Below are 25,975 nucleotides of genomic sequence, written 5' to 3' on the forward strand. Positions count from 1 at the left end.
ATAATTTTAACAATAATTCTTAATAATTAGTTATACATTAATGTCAGGGTAGGCTTCTCATGAGGAAAAGGCGGCCGTGTGAAGGAAGGAAAGATGTTGTACCATAGGTCCACACCACTACGTGAGGGGGATCCTTATAACCGTGTATATAAAAACAAGTCAAAAAGGCAAAAATACCTTTAACTTTGGATTCGAAAGGGTAATTCAGTTATAAATCCAGATGCTCGAAAATCAATATTCGGACACTGAAAATTACCAAGAAAAACTGAATGTCACTTAAACTACATCAGTAGACCTGAAATTAGACATTGTCGCCCCAAAGGTCAGTATAGCACTTACCGCAAGAAATAACAATTAATTGTGCGATAAATTCTAGCTACTTAATAGCATAATGTGGACGTCATCAGCACATTCGCATGGCCATCAAATGGTCTTCGGTGGTGAAATCAAAATTAGTTCACCAATTCATAACCTGAAAAATTATTAGGAAAAATAAATAAATAAATATAGCCCAGAATTACGTGATAGATAGAACATTAAAAAATCGACTAGCCAGATGGTTCAAAGGGTGAGCTATGCCAGCTCCAATCATGTATGTCACATAGGCTTAATCAATAATTAAAATAGTTTGAAATGGGCTATTTATCTCAAGAAATAATGAGTGCCTAGCAAGCACCATGTTGGCAACGTCCAGCACATGTATAGAAATATATATGAGCCGTGTCAAAAACGCTGCTGCGCGATAGGTAGCCGGAATTGTATGGTTGCATAACCTGTGGCATAAACAAGAAAAGGCTCACTCAAGGTGAATACCAAATTAACATCGTCCACGGCATACATAGAATATGTGTGCCTGGTCAGAAACGTGAAAAATGCTCACTCAAGGAAGATCGGTTAATGTTAACGCGCCAAAATTAGAATAAGTGCGCCAAGTCAAAAACGTTAATAGAAGGGGTCTCGCTCAAGGTAGACAGATTAGTGTTTGTACACCAAGTTTGAGGTTAGTTATTCAAAGTAAATCTTACCGTCTTGTGGAGTTCAAGACCGCAAACTCATTGCCACGTGCATCATGCCAAAAGTACGGCAAGCACCTTCCACCAAAATAAAAATAGTAATAATCGAAAAGGGACAATTGACCCGAAAAAAGCGGCGCCATCTTGGACTGGGCCAAAATCGGTACAGCGCGTCCAAACTTCAGTGTCCACACGACTGTATATGCCCAAAAGCGAAAAGGGGAACACTTGTTAGCCAGACATTTATCAATTTGAAAAGATATAGATCTGAATGTAATTACAGAAAGTAAGGGAGTGTTAATGAAAGGAGGGTGGGGGAAGGGGGGGGGGGTTGGGTTGGAGGGGATGGGAGAAGAAGGGGGGGGGGAAGGGGGTAGGTGGATAGTTTGAGCCTTTTTGTTTGATATAATAAGTATTGTCCCTGGTTCAGGGTTCGTGGACAGCCCCTGTGGTTGTTAATCTTTCGCATCTTGTCACCCTCTCCAGTAACTGTCTGATTAATGTATTCATTCCCTTTTCACAATTAATATAGTGAGGCACAAGAAATAAGTGATGTCACAAAATGGCTATTAATTACTTTATTCTGAAAGCAAACTTGGTAAAGGTTTTTAAACCATCAGAAAGAACTTAAATGGTGATACTTCATCTGACATCTCTTTGGTTACTTATTATTGCTGAGCCAACGAACAGAGAATGTTCTGGATTAAAACAAGAGCGTGCAGGAAATTAAAAACAGACTTGTCAATTTGTGCCTTCACATGTTTGAAACTATTTACAGAGCATTGTTATAAAGGTGACATGAAAAGACGTTTCTGGCAGTGTTTATAATTCCTTTACCACATGAAAAGTTCAGTCATCAAAATCGGCTATTTACAGACATGAAAATATTAAGACTTAAAACTTCCTTCATAAATATGAAAATAGACCACACATCTTACAAAGTGTCTTCTTCAATATTAGCCAAAATATTTTTAGCTTACAAAGATTATTTTCTTGCATAGAAACGTAGTGATACACAGTAGACTAGAGAGGTAAGTGCAAAAGGAATGAATCAAGTGCTCTTAGAATCCGCCAATAGTCCCATCGGCTTGTACATCAATCAGCAACCATTCGGCACCAGCCCTTCCGAGAGAACCAATTGACAGACCTCACTAACTTGAAGCACTGAATACACATTTGAGGAAGAAAAAAAAAACAGTCTAACAAGTGATTGCTAAACAGTAATTTCATAAGAATACTATCTTCACGGAATTAAAGAGTTGATGGGAGACTGTCCAAATCAATCTTTTGTCAATTCTACACTAACTCACTGAACATTTTTACTGGATGTGGGTTTGCAATCATCAACAATACCGAAAGCATGAGGTTTATGCCTGAAGAAGGTGCTGAATGTTGATAAAGTTGAGGGTAGCCAAAATAGTTGATTTGCACTGCAAAGGCAGCCATTTTATAAAGATCCGTGGGGTGTTGGTGTACATGATTTGCGATCCAATAGAAGTCTGAAGTGCATTTGAGAAATGCTACCAAACTCCTTGGCTAATTGTTTTGCCAATATGGCAATGAATTGATAAACCATCTACCTGGGGCACTGCCATTTACTAATCCTCTAGTAGACTTTTTCTGCAAAATACTTTGCCACGTGCTTGCTGTCTTAAAGTAGATGTAGTGTCAGGAAAGCCGTAAGAAGCCTGGGCAGATCATGAGGATTGGACCAGGTGCAGCTCCTACATAAAATAATCCACTTTAATCAAGCTACAAAGGAGATGCTGAGATTATGAAACAATATACAAGTAAATACTCACATGAATTCGGTTTTGAAAAGATTCTGATACAGAATCTGCCAATAAAGAGCCAAAAAACACCATCAGCAGTTTTCTGTGATTCAAGAAGTGTCACCTAGTCTCTAAAAATCATGCCTAAATTCAAATGTGGACCAGATTGGATGTTACAACATTGACTTGCTAACTTGAAAAACAAAGACGTTCTGCTAAAACTAATTTGAAGTCTCAGCTGCATGCACGATTTGTCAAGACTGTGTGGCATTTTATTGGTAACACTCTGCCATGCAAGATGACATTTCCAAGGGTATATTTTGGCATGATTCTAAATAATTTTGATTAAGATGTTGAACACCCCTGTTTTTCTCACCTTTCAGTGACATTGTTGATTAACCTTTGATTGAAGGTTTCAAAAGCACTTGCAATATTCTTTAAGTCACCAGAGAATTAATGCTTCTGGTGCTGCCGGCAACCACAGGAACGTGGCTGACAATTACTGCCAATAATACTGAGATGTCCTCGCATACTCCTGAGGATCACAAATCGGTGACTACAAGCGTCAAAAAGGGAAAAATTTAAAAATCTGCTTTAGGCAGCAATAATTTGGGAATCACCCAAATTGTGTGGCCACAAATATGAAATGAACCACTACACGCAACTACAATTAAAGAATCACTCACTCCAGCTAAACCCACTCATGGAATCTCCCACTCTAAGCCATGTTAATTAAGGGCCCACTCTAAATATCCATAAGTAGACCACCACCCATTACTGACCACTATAACTAAGAAATCGCTCTCTTGAGGTAACCACAATTAGGGAATAACCCACTTCAAGAATCTTAGGTGTTTCCAATTACCTTACTCCTGGGTTTAGCAACCATAAATCAGGGATCGGCTATATACACTAATTTTGCAGCTCTAAACCCCTTCTTTTAGGTAATGTTTGAATTTAATCTTGCGGTCGTAAAAATCCATATTGGTGATGGAAACCTGAGCAAGATCACTACTGCCAGGAGAAGAAAGAGTAGAAACAAATTGTCAGCCATGGCAATCTGTAGTCTGGAAAGTAGTTCATTTCTAAGTAGCTATTGGCATGATTTAGAATCGGAGTTATTCAGGAATGAGAGATAAAAAGAAAAGAAGCAGTCATTTATAAAACAAAAATAAATAAAAACATCAGTAATAATTAAAATCACAATTTTCATTTTGAGCTTTAAAATCAAGGCCATACAATAAAAATCAAACATTGCAACAACAAACAGAGCAGGCAATGTGTTCCTATAAGCCTCAAGCGGAGTTTAACACACTGGCGAGGACCCCACTAATTTAATGCAACTGCTCACTGGAGTTTGAGATTTCAAGAGCAGTGCCAGATGCTGGCTCTCAAAACTTTGTCTTCACCATAGAATGAGAATGAAGAAGAGCAAAATCTATTGCATTACTATGTTTCGTTTGGGGAGAAGGAAATCAAGAAGTTGTGCAATGCAGACCTGTCAGCCTTTAGGCCATCAATTATCCATCGGACAGTGATTATGGAAAAGCCCCAGCATGCTTTACTCCTTCCCTTCAGTTACTGAACAGATGGTTCCTCGTGTATTTGTCAGATGTGCATTGTGCTAAAAAGGTGCTATGTTACTGCTAATGGATAATATCCTTCTGTTAAGAACCTCGTGCCTTAGTCCTCCATCGCATGATTATTGTATCACTGCTTCCATGCAATACACACACAAAGCTGATTTCAAGGATGTGCTCAAATGCCAAGCGTCCTTAGAGAAGCCGGACGTGAATCCCAACCGCTCTAACCCCCTAAATCCTACCTGCCCCGAAAACAGACTTCTATCTGTTAACTTGAAAATGCTGATAAAAACCTACATCTAATATTGTGTAGTAGTAACTACAGAGAAGAGTATGGGAAGACTGGTTATCATAAAATTATACTGGTGTAACATTGAACTTGCTGTGCGAAGGGCTTAAAAACAAAATTTCAGAATAGGATAACGTGATGAGCATCAAAGAAGCTAAATATTGAGCACGCGCCTAGTATTGAAACCAGGAGGAATATTCGTGGATACCCACAAAACGCACACAACTGTGGCATAGACCTGCAAGAAGATTTTCCAGTTCTGCCAACAGAATGACACGCACTGGAAATAGTCCCAGCAGAACCTGTGCAGGTTTACCTATATGCGAGTAACAAATCTACGCACCTAAACAAGCCAGAGACTTTAATATGCATGTGCAGTTAATGAACCCTACAATAGAACAGTCAAGGTAAAGAACGCTCACATGTATCTACAGGGTAGGAAATGCCATCAAACACCTGTGCAGAAAAGGAGGCTTAAAATAAAGGCGATGCCTTTAGTGGAACTGCAGTGGTACCAAAATTCTATTTTTAGGGTTTGCCAACACTCATAATTGAGCACTGAATAAGGTGAGCTCCAAGCAGGACGTGGGAAGTTGCGTGAAGTGGCAAAAGCTATTCCTGCCCAGGGAGGGAAGGTGAGCTCCGAACCACACCCGCTAGGGAAATAAGGGTAGGTATATGCTAGACCCATACTAGTAGATAAAGTGATCCCCAGGCTATACCTGGCAATGAGGTAAAGGAAGCCAGGTAAGGGGATTCCAAGCTACACCAAGAAGGAAAGAGCAGTTCCAACCTGTAACTGAACCAGTAAAGAGGCACAAGATATGAGAGTATTGGTAGTGCTGAAAGGCTCAGTACAGGAGAAGAAAAAATCATTTGAACCAGGTGAAGGCTTCAGGTAAATTATTGGGCAAAATGAAGTTAATGCTATTCCAAATGCCGATGCTGGTCTTAAATCACTGAGGTGCAGAGTTCAACAGATGGTTGGGATACTTCACTAATAGGAATACTTCAGACTGCAGCTGCATCAGAAGAACATTCATGAGCATTGATCTACCTACACAATATCTTTAAATGTCCTCCATTGCTGAACAGGGAACCCTAGATTTAAAAGCCGAGTTGTAAAGCAGACCTGTTAAAAGTGACTTCATTTTTTTGGTCAACTGATGGAGTTACTTATTAAGGTAGGAAACAAGGAGGAAATCACTGCACCCCTTGCTATTCTAAAAACATGTTTGTTACAACAAGCAAGCCAAGTTATGGAAGACTAACCATTCAAAAAAAGCCTACCAGCTCACAGAGCATGCACATTGATCCAGGCACACTTCGTCTGGTCACTGGTTGATCCCACTGGAGTTCTGTAGCAAAGCTGGCCTCAGGTACCACTTTTGGAGAAAGGTTCATTCTCCCCTTCAAATGAAAACACATTCATTGCACACAAAGATATCAAGAATTCTAGTAGGTATGCCTAAAAAACCTCCCTTTTCCCTTTACAATGCTCCACTGTAACCTTAGGTCACTCTTTGGTAATTCCATGCCATCGAGTATATGGGTGTAGTATAGAAAATCACTTTGTGACTAGGGTTTTGATGTATTTCTCTCAACCAGGACTATCAAAGAGTGCATGAAGGATTAAATATTACGCCTGCTTGAGAACCAAGAGAGACTGTCCTTAACAAAGGTGTGCAACTTTCCAATCTGAGTTAGACACGGCACAAAAGCGGTTTATTAAGGAGGCTGGAGACACGGTCTGTCATTTGTCAATGAAAGACTGGTGTCCGCTGCACAGAAAATGCTTCTGAAGATATGAGGGTACATTGCTTACTTTCGCTCATCAGATGGGTAAAATGGACACCCTAGATGATGTCCAACAATTGTATTAGGCAATTTACATATTTCTTCAGTCCTGGTAACAGTGGCCACATCACAAACGACGTAATGTCTTCCAACGAGTGGAAGAAATTTAAGAAGGGCTTGCTATTGATGGCAAAGGAGGCCATCTTGCTGGGTCAAAAGAAACCAATTCGGTAGGACAGGTCCGCAGGCAGACTGAATTCATACTCCAAATGCGGTTTGTTTTACCGTACACCATTTTCCTACATTCTACAACAAAGCATGTTTAACTAGCGACCTAAGCAGAAATGGAAGCAAAAGAGGTTCAGAGTTATTCCCTAGTGTTAGATGCCACCATATCAGGACTCTGGGAGAAAGACATGCTAAATCTCACCAGAAATGTTAAACTAACTTGAAAGGGCAAAGCAAGTTTCCCCTTCCAAAAATGTTAGGCGATCTAAAAAAAAAAAAGAAGCAGATATGGGTTTTTAGATGTTCCACTACAGAGAAGGGTTTCCAGTTCAAAATACTACCTGAAACCATAGTCGCAATGAGACACCAACGACCAGTTCTTGATTCAAATGAAACATTGTCTTACTCATTTCAGCAGATGCCCAGAAACTCGTATGCTAATATCTAGATCCAGTAGAAGCCATGTGAATGGACAAATTGAGTTTACACCTTGGATAGAACACAGAGGCTGAGATGAGTTTTTTTTTTTTAAAGAACGGAGCCATTTCACCAATTCCACCCTCATCTAATATTTTGAGACACACCCTTGAAAACACTGTGCAGTGAAGGTGGATCCACGGGTCACCACTCGAAAGGGATGAGCTAAAGAAATAATCTACACTGTTTTCCGGGTCTACTGAAAGCACAAACCAATTTTCCAGTTCTGAAGACAACTGAGGCAGTGGTCTATGAAGTGAAGTGTTTAGGTCAAGTGAGGTAGAAAGAACTCCATTCCCCAGATTTCACAGATGAGAATCTGATAGACCACAAGCACCCTAATTCTTTTGGTCACTACAGTCCAGGTGACACCCCTAGTAGCTGTGTACACAGTCCTTCAGTGAGCAGGAATAGCAGCAAACAGCAGCTTCTGAAGATGTTTTGCCTCAGTACCAGCTATGAAAAGTGGCCAGAAAGCAGTTCCCAAGCCAACTGAAAAATGTGTGCTTGGAGTAAAAATGCTCCTTTACAGAGGCAGTTTATTAAGGAGGCTGGAGACACGGTCTGTCATTTATCAATGAAAGACTGGTGTCCCTACACAGAAAATGCGTCTGACGCTATGAGGGTACTTTGCCTACTTTCGCTCTTCAGATGGGTATCAAAGGGAAATTTCAGTGCCCTAATGGAATCTGTGGATCTGTAATTAAACGATACATAATAAAACTGTCACAGGCCAAACACTTTTTTTGAAATAACCACATCTCAAGAGCGGAGACCAATGCGTTGTGGAAAATGTAGTCTTACTTTTTGAAGCACCGATTACCCGGTCCCATAGTCGAGGTACAATAAAGGGACTGAAGCAGTAAGACGACTTCGGGCATCTGTTGGCATCACCATTTCATGGAAAAGGGCAATTCAAATTTACAGTAGAAAACTGTAATGCAAAGCGCCTTATTGTGAATAAATGACAAATATAAAGGTTTGTTGGGGAGTAATATTCGTGCATCCAAATTCAACTGTGTTACTGGTGGCAGACAAAGATATCCAGCCTGCAAATACAGTTTATGAAAAGATGTACCTTAAGGCAAATTATATGCCCAAAATGAACATTTGTACAGAATTAATGTGAAAAGTTGGGAAATTGGCAGGTTGACATGTAGCCAGAATGGGTGAAATTAAGTATACCGCCTAATAATCTGAGGGGTCTTCTCTAGGTTGAAACGACTAAAGGTAGGTTGGTCTGTGTGGTTCAAGCATGCTGACAGTCAATACACCATTTCTACGAATTTTGTTGCTTTAAATCTGCACAAAATATTTCTAGGCACCATGGCGGTCGTTAGAGATGTCGGACTGTGGATAGGACAAGGGAGGAAGCGATGGCCAGAGGCTCTGCCTGGGATATTCTGTGATACTACTGGTTGTGCTACACCACCAGCCCCAATCTGAAGGCAGCAACAGTACAAACTTCACATGCACCTGGGGACTGTGGCACCATAAGGCTGTGTCAAAAGTGCTAAGTGGTAGCTATGATAAAACCAGACCTTAATGAGACAACCTGGAGCCCAAAACATATATTCCTAAATAGTGTGTTTAAAAGTAAAGGAGTTGTCCTTTATTTAAATAAAAAAAACATAAAAGCTGAATTAAAAACCAAGTTAAAGAAATAGAGGCAAGGAGCTGGTAGGCTTAAGGGAGGCATTTGATCGTGACATCCCAACGTTTCATTCAATGTCAGGGGTAAGCTTAGTCTGCGTTAAGGAGCATGAGAGCTGAAACAATTCAGCACCTTCCATGCTCAACCCTCCCATGGCTTCATCGTTGATGAAAGCGGATGATGTTGCACAAATAACCAAGAAACCGTCTGCAACAACTTCATGCCTGAATCATCACCCAAGACAACTATTCCTATGGCGTAACTGAACAACTTAATTGTGTGCAAAGTTCTCTGTTCAGCTATACTTCCAAGCTGACTCAATGAACCCCATAATTGTGGATGAGAATGGATTGCACACACCAGCTCACCAAAGCTAGCAGAAGCTTCATGTGAAAGGTAAATCTGTCAATTTGTGGCTCCGCTGCATGGCCAACCAGGCTGGATAGCATAAAAGAGGAAGACTATGGTGAAAACAGACTGCTGGATGACTCGTATATTGCAGGGAAGGCAGGAAAGAACAGGGTACAAATGCAGCAGCCGCATGCTTGGGTATTACGAAAAGATATCCTTACCCCTTTTCTGTACTTTTTGTTTAAAAGCAGAGTTCTATTTCAGACTGCAGAACAGCATAGACCTAATCAGCAGAGAGGGGAGAAGGGTTTTTTAAACTGCCCAATTGCAAAGAGTTTGTGAGCCTGGCAGTGCCTTCCTGTTACTCAAAACACAGGCTGCATTGTCCAGTTAAGTCTGCTCAGTACTGATGTTGTACTGCCAAGGACAATGGGATATTTGTTCCACTATTGCAAAGGCATGTGATGCATTCAGATACAACAACTAAGGGGGATTAACTTGGAGCAGGTCAGGCAGACAAATCACATGCAGGTTGCTTGCAAACACAGACTGAGCTTGAGCACCAACACCAATAAACAGTTCAAATCATAGGTCACATCTACATCAAACCACAACGTCCAACCTTCCATAGGTATGCACTGGAACCCACCACAGACCTTTAGCTTAGGTTGCTGGGGAATTCACTAGTGAAACAAGATTTCTTACAGAGTACGAACGCTCAACAAGTGGATCCTACTAACATCGTAAGCCAAAGACGACAAAGTTGCCAGTCACCTATTGCAATCCTTCTGGTGGTATTTGTGCAGCTGGTGTGAGGGAATACTTTAAAAGGAAAACAGAACACAGATCGTCTCACATTATGCAGTTCAAAATCAAAATGGCAGATGTTTGTTGTTCAGTTTCACAGCTACTTTCCATTATCCACTGGTTAGTAAGTGGTAGAGCATGATATTGCGAAACTGTTTTGTAATGCAATATCACCCGTTCTTCTTAAATGTCACATTTTGATGACGAATCAGAGGACACCGTGGAAAGACAAGGTGACTGAAAGACAGAGTTGCTTCTTGAGCCGTCTTGTGAATGACCCAGGGCTAACCCTGCATCCCCGATTTTAGAGGAGGAACCAGTACTTACACATGAATTTGACAATGTGCAGGACGTGTTTTTCTGAGCTTCATCATCTACCTCCATCTCCTCCGTGCAGTTCTCATACCCTCCCAAGGAAATATCCCCTTCGTCGTGGAATGAATTCTGGGACAACGCCTGCATATAGTGAACAGTATCAGTTGAATCAGGTGTTGGACTGAGGTTCAACTGCTCGTCTGCAGGTGGTGATCTTCTTGGACAAAATCCATTCTCTCCCAGAAAGACAGGACCAGATGAACATTCCATATCCTCCACATACTGAAAAGGAGACACTCCTCTTGTAGACGAAGGCTGAAATGGCGGTATTTCTGGAACCCCATACTTAATATTACAAAGTAGTTTCTGACGACAATCAGCACTCAGTTGCACAGGGTCACATTTGCCAACAGTTGTAGACAGAGTGTCTAAAGGGACGTACTCTTTGTGCAGAAGTTCTGGCGACACTGGAAGTGACCGACAACGTCGCCCGTGGAAAAAAGAGAAATCCTGCCAGTCTGAGTTGTAGAGTTGCCGGAGCTGTCCTTGTGGGAACGGCACTGTGCAGTCACCGGCTTCTGGGGAATGCAGGTCAAACACCAGGGAGATGACAGACTTACTGGGCATGTCATAAAACTTGATTTTGCCTCCTTTTAGGTCCTCCCGGGCACTGAAAGGGTTGACTTTGCGAGCTGTGCCTTTGTTGGGAGTGTAGTAAGGATCCTTCACGTTGACTTTGCGGACAGCTTTGCGTGCAAAGATGTCAGACTGACTACGGGACAGACAGATGGTTCGACGTGGCCTTGGAGACTTGGGTGGTATCTTGTTTTCCTGTAGTTCTATAGGACTCACTCGTTTCAGTACTTTCTCATTGGGGCCTACAGAGAGAAGAAAAATAAAGAACATTTGTAGCAGTGCAAAAAAAAAAAAACCATTGGCTGTACTCAATGTTTAGACACAAAATAAAGAATTGCTTTGCTACTTTGGACATGGCAATTCACCCAAGACGTCACCGCAAACACATCTCACTTCCACCCTGGTATTCACTACAAACACTGAAATACATTACAGAATGAAGAAACACGTTACTTAACTGAAACACTAGTTTTAATGTTCACTTATTCTAGATAACTGCTGTGTAGTTGGGCTCAGAAAAAAGTTTTATTGAAAGTATTATTCATAAGTATCGGATTAAATGACTTACATTCTCATGGGATGGAGTGAATTATAAATAGACTTGAGGGCATCATTGCTAGATAATGTATGAAAACGTAAGACCAGAAGGTCTGCTGTCCTAGACATGGGCCAGTGAAGGATTAGGCTCTGCTGTCTAGGTAACCTCTAATTTATCAATGAAATGGGTAGCACAGCTTTTTATGGAAGTTAATAGAGACTAATAGGCAAAACTTTGCTATGTGAAGTATCCACCAGTGAATAAAGGGGACTCAAAAATGTATTTAACTTATTTCTGAATTTTATGCTTATTGCAGTCAGATGATTTTCAGAGGAAAGGTGTGTTACTGTTTCCAGGAAGCAAAAGCTCCTTCAAACAAATATATCCTTTCTGTCTACTGTGTGAACAAGGTGTCACACTGGTTCAAGGTGAGTGTGTGCTGCTCAACACAAATGTCTGGTACGTTCAAGAAATAGTTGTGGCACTTGCTGAGTAAAGAAAGAGACCCCTGTCCGTTGACTGATTGCAACCTGCATCGGGAGTTTTAATACCCCGGATGACAGTTTCTCAGCTGAATGTTAAGGAGCCACTGAGTGCCCCACCAGGATCGTTCATTGAGTGTCTTTCCTACCACAAGTGCTCTCTACATAACCCTGTCCTGATGAAGACCCCACAGTGAGGAACAAATCACCCTCCATCCAACAGGGGTCGAAACGTAGACCATCCACTACATACCTACAAACTCATAGAAACAAAACAAGCCAATAAATATGTGCCTATGAGTTATGTATATATGGGAACTATAGCCCTGTATAAGGAAAGAAAGGTTTTATTGTATATAGCAGTGATTGTGCCTATGTCACTATACCTTTACCCTGTCCCTCACTCACCAATTTACCCAAATACCCCCCTTTTCTTCTATCACACTGTGAGCACTGTCAATACTACATGCACTATGAATGTATTTAGGCCGATACATGCAGTAACATTAATGCTTTGAGTCATAATTGCATTTAATGAATGTATCACTTATGGAAATTAAATGTCCTCTTTTTTCTGTTGAATAGAATCAGAATCGTGTGTGGTGAATTGTTTGTCTCTATATGTTTAACTTTGAAGAACTACCACGACCATTTCTTGAACGTACTGTACTATTGACCCTGGCCGGGTAGTTTTATGGGTTTTACCCCGTTAAAACCTAACACAAATGTCTAGACTTCAGGAACATTTTAGAGCAATCATATCTACGATTAAAAATGTAGATTACTTTCAGACTATCTCCCATATTTCCCAGCATGTTCCACTGAAACTATTTAGTCATCACACACCAACAGTTCTCTAACAGCTTAGGCCACCAACATGCTGAGAAGCCATGATATGCAGTGTAAGGAAATGTGTCTTTTTGCACAATCATCTCCAAAGTTTTGGACTGATGCTGCTGATTTTTCGACTCAGAGTGTACGGAGGCCTGCTAACCAGACCTCTGTGCCAGTGTTCAAAACCTTTTACAAATTATACATTTAATTGGCTATCGACAATTGTCATAAGTTGGCTTACTTACGGGTCCCTAATATATATTGTACAAACGGTACCCGGGCATGCAAGTTAAAGTGTCAACCCAGGGCTGAAGCACTGATTGTGCCACCCTGAGTGTGACAAAAGTAAAACACGGCTCCCAGCCTGCCAATGCAGCCTAGACGAGCAGTTCAGAACGGCTAGTTCGACTTTTAAACGTATGGCAAAGCCCTAACCTACCTTAATGGTATATATAAGTCACCCCTAAGGAAGGCCTTATTTCTTATGTGCCAACAGTAAAAGCCTCAAATTTTCATTTTTTTCTGTGGAAAGGCTAGTAGCTCCACTGGCAAATACAGAGTTACAGTCGAATTAGATGTAACTTAAAGAAAATAACTTTTAAAAAGTTGCCACTCTGTTGCCCAGTTAATCCAGTGGCTATTCACAAATGCAGGCCACCGGGCAGCCTTCTGTCCTCCTGCTGCAGAGAGGTGTTACCTCACCCTCGCAGGAAGCCACACATGGTGTTGGTCCAAAAGGTGAACTTCAAAGGAAAAGCCGCCTTTGGTTGGCAAATGGCAACCACACAAGAAAGGATGCTCTAGTAGGTGGGCTGGCGGCAGGAACAGAGGGGAAATCAGTTGCCAAATTGTCTTTCCTGTGGGCGTGTGGCCCACTGGTAGCCATACATCTAGAGTGGGCTACCAAGCTCCACACACCAAGAGAAGGGGTCAGACATCTTGGGAGTGGGCGGAATAGTGCTCTGAGATAGCCAGATGCCGTATATAGTCAAAGTCATCATAACATGGGAGGGAACCTGGTAGCTTATTGGCTAGTGACTTGATCCCGCAGGGCGCTTTCTGGGCCTAAATATGGCATCACTGGCTTCCAAGACCTAAGGTCACACATGGACCAAAAAATGCCTGCCCTGCTGACACCAGGAACTGGCAAGAGAGGCTGCACCAAATGCTGGACTGCATCTGCTGTTTCTTGGGCTAGCAAAGAGGTCTGCGCCTGTGTTGCTTGGCTTATGGAAAAGGCACTGCAGGGCCCCAGAAAGAAAACATGAACTTCAAGAGTCAGTCGAGTAAGCAGACTCCCCGTTTCAGCACCAGGGCCATAAAAGCTGAAGTAGCCTGTTCTGGACAGTCAGTGGTCACTTTCATTGAATCAGTGCGGACTGCTGACGTGCTGTGAAAAAGACCAATCCTTGCTGCTAAAACGTTGCACCTGAGTCTGTCGGACCCAGAAGAATCAGAGTGCAGATTGGTCACCAAAAACAGACTAGTTTTCACCAAAGGAAACTGCTGGACCTGCTGTGACTGGAGACCAGTAGCCCAGTCATAACTAAACTTCTGCTGAACCAAAGAGGAGTTTGAGGGACATCAGCCTATAGCCAAAACAATCCCACCTGGTCTGTGGACCGAAGAACGACCCGGAAGACCCTTGTTGACCACACAGCACCAAGAGCATCCTATATCCTCTAGATTAGGACCACTCTATTGAAGTATGTGGAGGTCCATGCATAAAGTGTGGAACTGGGCTGGAGACTGCTTTGGTGACCAGGTAACTGTCCAAATACTCTTTATTTCCCCCCTCCTTAGCAGCTTGCTGTCGGAGTTGGTCACCCAGTCTGGGCCAGAGTAGTCAAACAACTCTTTTTTAGAAAGCTTCCAAACTGTACACTTACCAATGCGTGTTAATGCTTTGAACTAAAAAGCTGAGATTTAAGTTATACTTAAAAATCTGTATCTCTGGAACGCTACAGATGATTTTTTCCATATTGATGTCTTAAAATTCATAAAAATATAATCTATTTTCATAAATTGGTGTTGAATTTCTTTCGTGTTTTGTAACTTTCCTATTCTGTTGTTTGGTGCGTCTACATGCTTTACACTCGTTCTTTTGTTTAAGCCTTGCAGCTCGAAGTCACAGCACCCAAGGGTTTATATTCTGAGTGGACCCAAGATGGCATTATAATGAGAGGTCGCACAACCACACCATATAATGCACCACAATCCTCACACACAGCTAAACCAGAGGGGTTTCTTTAAAGGAGGCAGTGGAAATAGTCCAGATTTCTTGATCCATCTTTGGCTAAGCTATTCTTTCAAAGATCTTATTTGTTTGTTATGAGATAATGGGATAACAAGAAACAGGGCTGTAGATGGCCGAGAAGAATCACAGAGCAGTAACAGGTCAAGAGAAAGCATGAGAGGACTGGGGCAATACCATAAGCCAGAAGAAACATCCTGCATAATGAGGAAGAATAGGATATAAGTGAAGGAATGTGATGGGTGGCTACACCCAGGGCTTGTACGTCAGCTGTGGTTTCGGATCCTCAGTGGCTCGTCATTGCTATGGTGATACATTTGGAGGCATGACATGCGGGGCACTTCCCACACTAGTGTCATCTGCATGAAATTAAGGAGTATTAGTGAACAATTCACTATCATTTAATACTCCAATTACTAACATATCTTGCCCACTTGTTTTTTCCATCATAAGGTACTCCAAGATATTGCGACCCCTCAAAGTCACAAGAGTGATTCAAGCAATCATCATATCCAGGTTGCACTATTGTAGAACAAGTTACTTACCTTCGGTAATGATATATGTGTAAGAAACATAGGTTAGGTTGCTGGCGTGGAAAGTTGTGTACAGAACGGACGTCAGCTGCGAGGGTGGCTTCTAAGTAACCTCCCCGACGTCATCCCAGCGACCACGATGCCAACGACGGACGTGGAGTGGACCGACGCCACCTAATGACATGCAGGGGTACTGCTGATGAAAAACTTTACGGATCCAGTCTGACGCCTGGGGGATATTCTAAGGTAAGGAATCTATACCTTTCAGATATTTGATATATTGTGGCATCCAAAGGGGTACTTATCAGATTGCAGCTGATGCAACACATGGCTGTATGAGGCCTTCTGCCTTGAGCGGCAATTTCTCTTCCTCTCTCTTCACTGCTTTGGCTTCTAGTGGCAAAGTGATCTATTTTTACAGATCTCGGTCTCAAAGCCTGTGACAACACTGCTCCCAAATATCTTTAGAATCTGTTCACTCATTACTCACTGGTTAAATGCATGTGATTGGCTTCTCCCAATCTCTTACGTGCGCCCAATGTTAAAAAGGTCAGAATGGGAGGAAGTTCCTCAACAAACAAACTCTCTGCCACAAGAAATGAGCACTCAGTCATAACCAGTTTAGACAACCTCTAAACACCTGTTTTTTTGATGAGCCATACCCTCTTCCTGGTATGCATCCGCTTTCTGGAGCATAGGGAAACTCGCTGATGAGCAATAGGGTGCTTTGTAAATCAAACATTCATTCAAATTTTATGTAATGATCACCAACTGGCAAATTTCTACTTTGGTGCAAATCAAATACTTTTCGTTCGCAGAGGACACTATTGGCGTTTTTTTTTAAATGAAGGCGAGGAACACATTATGCATGGTTTCTTCTCCTCTTATTGTGGCCATCCATCCTCCAAATTCATGTAATATCTTTTTTTAAATTTTTTTTATTTCCAAGACCTTTATTGATATAGTACAACAATGTTACACTGCTTTGTGCCTACAACCCTGTTTGGGCTGGCAGCGTGTCAGAATCATTAAAGAAATGTCACATAAAGACAGTGCAATTCACGTATAGAAAATACACAGCAAGTCGCCTACAACCACTGTGGGCCGACCACGTTAACAATAACATTTGGTCTTAGATTTTGCTTTTTCTAATGCCTAACAGTCATAAACCATAACTGGATCATTCCACTACCGCACTCCCCACCCGACCCAGATTAAAGTGTAAAGAAACAGATGGTGCCTTTGCATTCCCAGAGTTGCGGGAGATCAGTGCAAGTAACAGACGGCCAAAAACACTCAATCATCGACTTGTGCATTCAAGTAGGTAGTAAGGTACACCCAATAGTCCTTAGGTCTGGATCTAGGCGGCAATGATTCCTCATAAGTCCGGAGTGTGTCCTGGCAATGTGCCATGTCCTTCAGCCATTGCTTGACCAATGGTACCCTGTTGCTCTCCCAGCATATGGAGATTCTTCGCTTAGCCAACAGCAAGGCCACTGCGCAGAACCTACGTTTCATGGCTTTCACATTTCCCAGTAGCCCCAGTAGACAACATCGAATTGAGCATACAATAGTTACTCCCACCATTTCGGACAATTTGGCCACCCACTCGCTCCAGTAGGTCTGTATCCCTGTACAATGCCATGCTAAATGTATAAAGTCTGCTTGGCTGTAACCACATCGCTTGCAACGTGCCTCGTCACATAGCCCATACCTGTGCAGTTGTACTGGTGTGTAATATGCTTGATGTAGGTATTTGAAATGTATTATACGCAAGTTCCCATTGGGCGTGAGCATTGTGGTCAGTGTGCAGGCTATCTCCCAATCTTTTTCTGTGAGGGGAGCTTCCAGTACTGCATTCCATCTGTCCTGAGCTCTGGTCGCTCTACAGCCTATTTCAGCCTGCGCCATTTTGTAGAGGCGTGACACCAAGTGTGTGTTGTTGGGCGTCGTTATGAGGAATTGCAATGTATCCAGTGCTAACGGTTCATCAGGAAAGGATAGAAAGTGTAGTTTGATTGCCCCCTTTAGCCTGTGAAATGTAAAGCGAAATAATAGCGTTGGATTTTGTATATAGGCCAGGTCTTGCTCCGTGATGAATACTCCGTACTTATATAAGTCCCCCATGGAGACTATCCCCACCTGTTTTAGAAGACCCATGCCGACATCTTCAGCCGTGACCGACAAATTCGGATGATGGTGCAGTGGCAGCGCAGGAGCATATAGGGGTAGTTTGCGTGCCAGTTGACCTAGCAGTCTCCATGCAGCGTTTGTGGTGTCAATCGTGTTAATGTCATTGCCATGGAGTGGTGGTCTGTCGTGTGTGATGATAGCGTCTAGTAGGACAGGCTTCGCGTCACCCTCCTTAACAGCGACATGTCAGATATGGGGTTTTGTGGAACCAGTGCGTAGCATATTGGGCCTGGGCACATAAGTAATATAGCAAGAAGTCCGGTACTCCCCACCCGCCTTTGTCATAAGGTAGTGTCAACACAGCTAAGGTAATACGTGCTTGCTTACCCGCCCATATCAGCTGCAACACCAATGTGGTAATTCGCTTAAAAACTTCCCTTGGCGGTTGGATGGGGATATTATTGAAGAGGTAAAGAAGTTTAGGGAGCACGACCATCTTTACAATCGCTATTCTGTCAGCTAGTGATAACGGGGGCTGGATCCATCTCTTGACTTTGTCTTCTAGGGCGTCGATGGCCCTGCCATAATTTGTCCGTATGACTAATTCCGGGTCCCTATGGAACCATATACCCAGGTATCTGATTGGGTTCGTCTGCCAACCTAAGGGGTACTCAATCGGGTGTGGCTGTGTAGTGTCAGTTAGTGGGAATACGGAGGACTTGTCCCAGTTTATCTGCAGTCCTGAGTAGCCTCCAAATTTGATGTATGCACGTAAGAGGGAATCCAAATTTTGTGCAGGGTCGCGGACATATAGCAGCATATCGTCTGCATATAGGGAGATATGTAGTGGATGACCTGGGAATTGGAGTGCCAGATGATGATATCGCTGCCGCACTATACAGGCCAGGGGTGCCAGGGTAAATAGGAGTGGGGACAGGGGGCAACCCTGTCTTGTCCCTCTACCTATATCAAAGGCCTCCGATACGTAACCATTAATTTTAACCCTAGCCGCGGGTCGGGTGTATAGCAACTGAATCCATTGAATGAACATTAGGGGCAAGCCCATTCTGTGAATTATCGTGATTAGATAGGACCATTCAATGGAATCGAACGCCTTTGCAGCGTCTAGCATAACCGCTACAGCTGTCGTGTTGGGGCTCAGGTAGTGTGAGACCGCAAATAGCGTCCTGGTGTTGTGTGCGGTATTTCTAGAGGGTATAAACCCTGATTGGTCCGGTAGGACCAGATTTACCATGAGTGGCTGTAATCGCTTAGCGAGTGTTTTAGCGAGTATTTTCGAGTCCACATTTAGCAGAGACAAGGGGCGATAGGAATTACATCTGTCAGGGTCTTTGTCAGGTTTAAGAAGTGCAATGATCATTGCTTCGTGCAGTGTAGCCGGAAGTACCTGAGCTTCATGGGCAGCTCCAAACATGGCAACCAAATGAGGCTGCAGTATTTCTTTATACGTTTTGTAGAATTCACAAGTGAATCTGTCAGGGCCTGGAGCCTCACCGTTTGGCAATGACTGGATTACTTCCGTTACCTCCTCTACAGTTATCGGCAGAGACAAGTATTGTCTTTGGGTGTCGGATAGCCAAGCTATGGCAATGTATTGCAGATAATGCAGTGTATCACGTTGTGTAGCTGCCGGTCGTGATGTATACAAGTCTCTGTAGTTGTGGACAAAACTCTGTAATATTCCCATCTGATCCGTACGTGTAATTTCGTCCTCCCCAGTAATTTGTGTTATAGTGTGTGTTTTATGGCCAGCACAGATTTTCGACGCCAGTACCCGCCCAGGGCGTCCACCTTTCTCGTATGCCCTGGCTATGTGTCTCTTACTTAAGTATTTAATCTCATCTGCTGCGAAAGCCTGGTGTTCAGTTAGTGTGTTTCTAATTTCACCAAGTATCGATGGGTGTGGGTTACGTTCATATTGACGCTCTAGTGTGGTGAGTTTGGACTCGCAACGTGACAGTTGCGCCCTAATGTCCCGCAAAATCCCCGCAGTCGTGCTGATGCAAACACCATGGATCGTGGCTTTAAACGCTTCCCATAGAAGGCCTGCGTCATCTGTCGAGGCGTTGTTTAGTTAAAAATACTCCTTAATTGCTTTTTCTATGGTATCCGCATAGAGGGAATCCGTTAGTGCTGCAGCATTGAACTTCCAACTGCATGGTGGCGGCGTATAATTGGGAATTTGTAAGGACAGTTTAATGGGGTTGTGATCCGAAAGACTTTTGGGCATGTGTTTAATTGCCTGTGTCCACAGTAATAGTTCCTCTGAGCCTAGCCAGTAATCAATACGTGACCAGCTGCCATGTACAGCCGATGTGTGCGTCGCTTCTGTAACACCCGGATGACGCGCCCTCCATAAGTCTTTTATATTTAGATCTAACATGACATCATATAATTTGGCTCTTGCTTGCGTGTGGTGCTCTGTCGTGGTACCTGACCTGTCCAACCTATCATCTAAGGCGATATTTAGGTCACCTCCCCAAAGCAATATTTGATCCGTCTCAGAGGTCAGTTGCAGCCCAAGCTCATGAAAAAAGTCAGGGGCGTCGTTGTTGGGACCGTATGTGTTAACCAGTGTCAGACGCCTACCTCGTATCCTACCCCGCAGTATAATGTAGCGGCCATTCTCGTCCAGAGTAGTCGTGTCAATTTTGAAATTTGTGCCTTTTTTCACTAGTATTGAGACCCCCCTAGAGTAAGATGAGTATTTGAATCAGTGTACCGATTCCGCCCATCTCCGTCCCACCTGCGCGTGTGAATGTGGGGCTTCGTGTGTTTCCTGGAACATAACAATATCAATGTGCCATCTATCCAAGCATGCGAATATCTGACGTATTTTTCTCGGATTGGTATAGCCCCTGATGTTCCAGGTGAGGAAGTTTAACGTTGGTGGAGTCAATGTAGAGGGAGTCATTGGGTCCGCCTATGTAATCTATGAACTAGACCATATCCCCGTGTGGTGGATACCAGATAATGCAATAAGGCACAGTAAAGTAAACAGTAGGTATATCTTGGCCGGATGTAGGCAGTGCATCCTAAGCAGATTGATCCATGAACTAAAACAACAACCCACATGTCCCACCCCCCACCCACATCAGCAGCCCAATCCTGCTGATGCCATACCCTGAGTAAACATCCCAATTGCATAGAACTTTCTTGGGGATCACCCATGTGGGGGTCCGCCTGGACTGCACATCACCATCCGATATAACGGATGTGGACGAACAATACTATCTATTAGCAACCGTATTAACACATCATATATTACAGCTTGAGGAATCATCAGTGCAATGTATATAGGCCTTTGGTCCCATAATAACCGTCAAACAGGGTAGTGATCCCCGCACCCCACAATATGTCTCTCTTGGCAGCGGATCAGCAGTTTTAAACCTGAGAGGAGGTACAAGTAGCCCCAAAGTTAGCAGGAGCACTGGGGGCCGGCTCCTAGTGAGCACTGACAATTAACAACATAGGTATAACAGGCAGGTGCATGTAGGGGCAATCATACAGATGCACGATGTGAGTTTTGTATAGTAAGGATGTGTAACCCAGATCCCGGTCCCTTCTGCAACACAATGACAAAGCATGCCGACCATGGCAGAAAGACGTGTATTATCCTATGTAAAGCGCCCCAATGATTGATATTGTGTTCCTTAGTGGATCGACATCGTCACAGTACAACCAAATGTCTCTCTGCATTCATACAGTGTCCGCTAACCTCCAGTGACACCACACCTGAATGTGAGGACACATAGGGCAGAGGAGGGCGTTGTCCCCTGCGGCAACCACACCCAGGACAGAGACTTGACCATTGCAATGTCATCATTTTGTATTCACAGACCTCCCCCTCAAGCATGCAGAAGCCGTGGTGCTCCCAATCTCCACGCTTGATCAAATGCTCCCTTAGCATCTGGGGAGAGGCATGCACAGTCACGTAGCTCGAGGGCAGCGCCACGTATATCACACCAATAGGACTGCCCGTAGGCCACAGAAGTATGGCAGACATGTCCGTGGTAAACTAATAAGAATGTACATGTTAGACTTACCAACTCCAGCGCTGCCACTGCATCACAGCCCCTGGTGTTGAGCGAAATTAAGAGTGCAGTACCTACTATTCAGGCACCCCTTTTCGCCACGAGGCATGAGAGCGAATAAACTCTGCAGGGGCTGTTCAGTCTTCATCCTGAGATTGGGTCTGACGCTTACTTTCTTTGCGGTGATTAATAATCTTCTTTATGAAGTCATTTGCTGCCTTAGGTGAGAGAAGCAGCGTTTATTTTCCATCCCAGGTGACCTTCAAGCGCGCCGGGTAGAGCATGGCGTATTCACTATGTAGATCGCGCAACTTCGCCTTGGCGCCATTAAATTCTTTACGGGCCTGCTGTACAGCCTGTGTATAGTCAGGGTAGAATTTGAGCCAGTTATTCTGGTAGTGAATTTCTTTCTGCTCCCTTGCCATTTTCAAAATAACATTGCGGTCCCGATAATTTAAGATGCGGGCTACAATCGGTCTGGACGTGGTGCCAGCGATCGATGAGCTCTTTCCACAAAAAAGACCGGGGACATTTTCTCCTTACTAAACAGAGTGAGACATTTCTTCCACATAGGCTTCCATGTTGCCAATATTTGTTGATTCTGGCACACCTGGTATACGGACGTTGTTGCGACGTGATCTGGCTTCCAAATCCTCCGCCTTGGATTTTATCACTTTCAATATCTTCTCGGAGGTACTCGCGTGTGCTTCGTCTTCCACCGCAGAGATCGATTTTCAGCGTCGTCCAATCTCTCGCCATGCCGGTCTACCTTAGTCGCCATTGTGTCCATACGGGTGGTGAGATGGTCTAACTTGCCATGGATGTCCTGGAAGCTCGTCTGGATGGCCTTCAGCATAGACTCAATGCCCTTGGGCGAGGCCTGCTCCGCATCAGTTTCCGTGTCCGAGTGTGATGTTGGGCCTCTAGTCGGTCTGCGTTGTTCAAAGGTGAGTTTAGGCTGCTGTCTATCTGGCTTCCCATTTTCAGGCTGTGTGTCCACACCAGATATTCGAGCCCGTATGGAACACGTTAGGTCTAGACCACCCAGAGCAGCTCCGCCAGGGTTCCACAGCGTGGAGTGAGGGCACGAAGAACCAGTTCCGGCGACGGTCTTGTTGTGAGTTTGATCTCAAGCTGAGTCGGCGCTTGCTGATGGCAATTGGGTGCCTCCTCGTCTGAGTGGACGAGAGCGGTGTCACCTCCCCACACGTCGGGTAGAGAGTTGGCGGGCAAATTAAGTAGGTTCCAAACGGTTTAGCACATATGCAGCATTATCCAGGGTCTGTACCCACAACCCATAAGGTGTGCACAGAAATGGCGCCCCTCGTAGTGCTGGCGATCGATGTCTGCCACTGCTGTTTGTGATGACCAGAGGTCCATATGTACTTATTTCAGCCGGCAGTTGTAGTGCATCGTACACGTTGCTGCACAATCTCCAGTGGAGCAGGCACGCTGCTGCGCAGTATTAGCTGGGCCACTATCGCCAGTGTCGTTGAGCTCAAAGCGTTGGTTGCATCGCCAGAGCAATAAGCAGTGTCTCTCCCAGTGCCCATAACAGTTAGTGATGGCAGACATCTACCCCCGCAGTTATTGCGTCTTCCTACCAGTCTGCTCAGTGGTGGTCACGCTGACGGCAGAGATCGTCAAGCAGCGGTACCGCGAACGATGAGACCGGCACCTACACGCAGGTCATCGCGGACAGCCATTGCACATATTTATCCACCCGTGTGTTCACTGCCCGCGAGATGCACCGCAAGGGGGGGGGGGGGTCACAATGGTAGCAAATGTGTCCAACGTTAAATTTTAGGGGGCTCGTGGTGTTCCAAGGTCCTCGCCGCCCTCACCAGCAGATCTCTACGATGCCTTAGTGCCTGTAATCAGCGCGGTTTTGTCGCAGGCGCCACAGATCGCATACAGTGCTCCGGGCGCCGCCATCTTACTTCGCGCCTTTATCAATCCGCAGCCCGGTCCAGCATACAGTGTCCCCACCAGTCTCTCGGACAGCAGCGCGGGTGCAGAGCTGTCTAATCAGCCAGCCATCCCGTAGTGCGCCCTCTAGCGCCCCCAAATTCATGTAATATCTGACATTTTGGGCCAAAGTGCCAGAGCATTTGTTTTGCCCCGCATAACATGCTAGATAGGAAGCTTGGGTGCATGCACAACCAGACTGCACCCAGACCTCATGAACCAATCAGACCTCATCAGGTCAAACTACATCATGGAAAAGAGGATTGTCAGTTGAGTCCTTTGTAGACAGAGAAATTGACACTTTTATGAGGTGGATTGTAGCAGAGAGCATTTTAAAATCAGTTCCAAGATCCTTTAAGGCTTTTGAAAAGCCTTCAAAAAAGGCTTGAGAAGACCCTTCGGAAATGGTTGACGAAGATCCTTCAGACCTGCCTGACATAACCAGATGCCAGATCTAGAGTTACCATGCCAACCTAATGTAAAAGATACCTAGAGATGATTTAGAGACCCCTTTGTACAGGATGCGCCGATGCACATTGTGCCGAAATCCAAACCACATGACAAGAGTGTGACAAGTACGTCATTTTAATTTTTTTCACAAAGGGGTAACCACTAACATAAGGGTGGGGGGAAAAAATCTAAACTAATGTTTGTTAATTGTTTTTATCAAATCTAATTGATTAAAATAACTTCTCCCCCTCAGAGGTTTTGCCAAATGTTACACTTAAGTAAAGAGCTGTAGGCAATGCACTGTGACAATTTTCAAATGTAAAAGTAATTCAAGTAACTAGCTGACCAAATTAATTTTTTTGTAGTGTTGACAACAGGAAGTCAGAGGACAAAGCAGCATTGAATGCTCAAGCAGAGGTTTCACTAATATGAAAACGTGCAAGTGTGTTATAATGGGGCATGGGACAACAGATAGTTCACAAGTCTTCATACTTACATGAAGGAAGCAGGTCACAAGCAATATAGTTTGCGTATGAAGCTACATCCTCATTAATCACATAATCTCATTATGCCTAAAGATTTTTATGTCCACATCTCATATGTATAAAGCTCAGGTGTGAAGGTCTCAAGGAGTGCAGGATCTTGCCTTTACTTTTAACTGAAGTTCTATTGTTGGTTAGGAAGGATTGACACTATCTCACTGTGGCCAGAAGAACACTGCGGTGATATTCTGACTCAGATCGCCTGGCGAAATAAGGCTGGTCAATTCCTGAAAGGATCCAGGATCCCAAATATGTGTATGGAGATTGATAAAAGCAGAAACCTAGGGTGTGCAATGTTCTCACAATCATTGGCCTTCATCAGGCAACAGGTTCTGAAATATCAGTACTGTTTGAAAATGGCCATGTACAGCTGATTTAGTAGCCACTTTTCTAGATACACAACTTAACTTCCATATTTTGTCAAGTACAGGCACACAAATTAAATTTACGTGGCAGAGCTGTGCAACCTCCCAACTATCCCAGCACTGCATCCGCAGATAGGATTGGACTGGGTCAGAAAATAGGCCTGGGCACCACCTAGTGCATCAAATACATAAAACAGTTGGCCACGTTTTCAAATTGGGGCAGTTTTTAAGTTGTGAAGACATACTGTATGGGTGATTTGCAAGATATGGAAGATTGCAAAGAGTTGAGCTTGCTGCAGGCAATGTTTGTTTTAATGTCACAGAACTTAACAGTAAAAACCAGCCCACCAGACTGTAAAGAGCCACCCACAAACATCCCAAACAAACAGTCCACACTGTGACCTCTCAAGCCAGCCAGTGGGCACTGAGTGATAGTGCTAAAAGCCAGTCCGAACCTGGCTAGAGAGCACCACCGAGTCACCTCAGTTCAGGGTTCTAGCATGAAGACACACACGACTGCTATCATACTTCAATCTTGACATAAAACACTGACCAATTCCAGTTCAAACAACCTCTCACTGCCTTGGAAGGTACTTCAATGATATTTGCAAAACACTTGTTTTCATTACCCTGTTTGTTCATTTCCTTTTCATTCATTCATTGATTCATCCTGAGTGGCAGCACCAGACTTATTCCAGGGCCAGGTCTGATGAAGCTATGCCAATGCATTTGGGCTTTCACACGGGTCTGCCAGTCCACTTAACCTCTGACCTTTAACACCAAATGCATACCAGTGAGAGGACTCTACTGATCTTAGTCACCCAAGGCGCTCCAACAAGTCACCTACTCCAGTACTGGAAACCACACATTCCTCCGACCTACAGCACCCAACATGAAAC

At 43.8% G+C, this 25,975-nt stretch overlaps 1 protein-coding gene across 2 annotated transcripts in view; it reads right to left on the reverse strand.

Moving 5' to 3' along the window:
* Positions 1-8,744: 8,744 nt before the first annotated feature.
* Positions 8,745-25,975, reverse strand: part of TESK2 (testis associated actin remodelling kinase 2) — a 599,416-nt gene continuing 582,185 nt past the window's right edge. For both annotated transcript variants that reach the window (XM_078671787.1, XM_078671788.1), the window contains one exon: positions 8,745-11,164. In XM_078671787.1, the coding sequence (XP_078527913.1) occupies positions 10,155-11,164 (1,010 nt within the window). In that variant the 3' untranslated portion in view covers positions 8,745-10,154. The remainder of the gene's footprint in view (positions 11,165-25,975) is intronic.

Source organism: Lissotriton helveticus, chromosome 1_2 (assembly GCF_964261635.1).
Source record: "Lissotriton helveticus chromosome 1_2, aLisHel1.1, whole genome shotgun sequence".
Taxonomy (NCBI): Eukaryota; Metazoa; Chordata; class Amphibia; order Caudata; family Salamandridae; genus Lissotriton; species Lissotriton helveticus.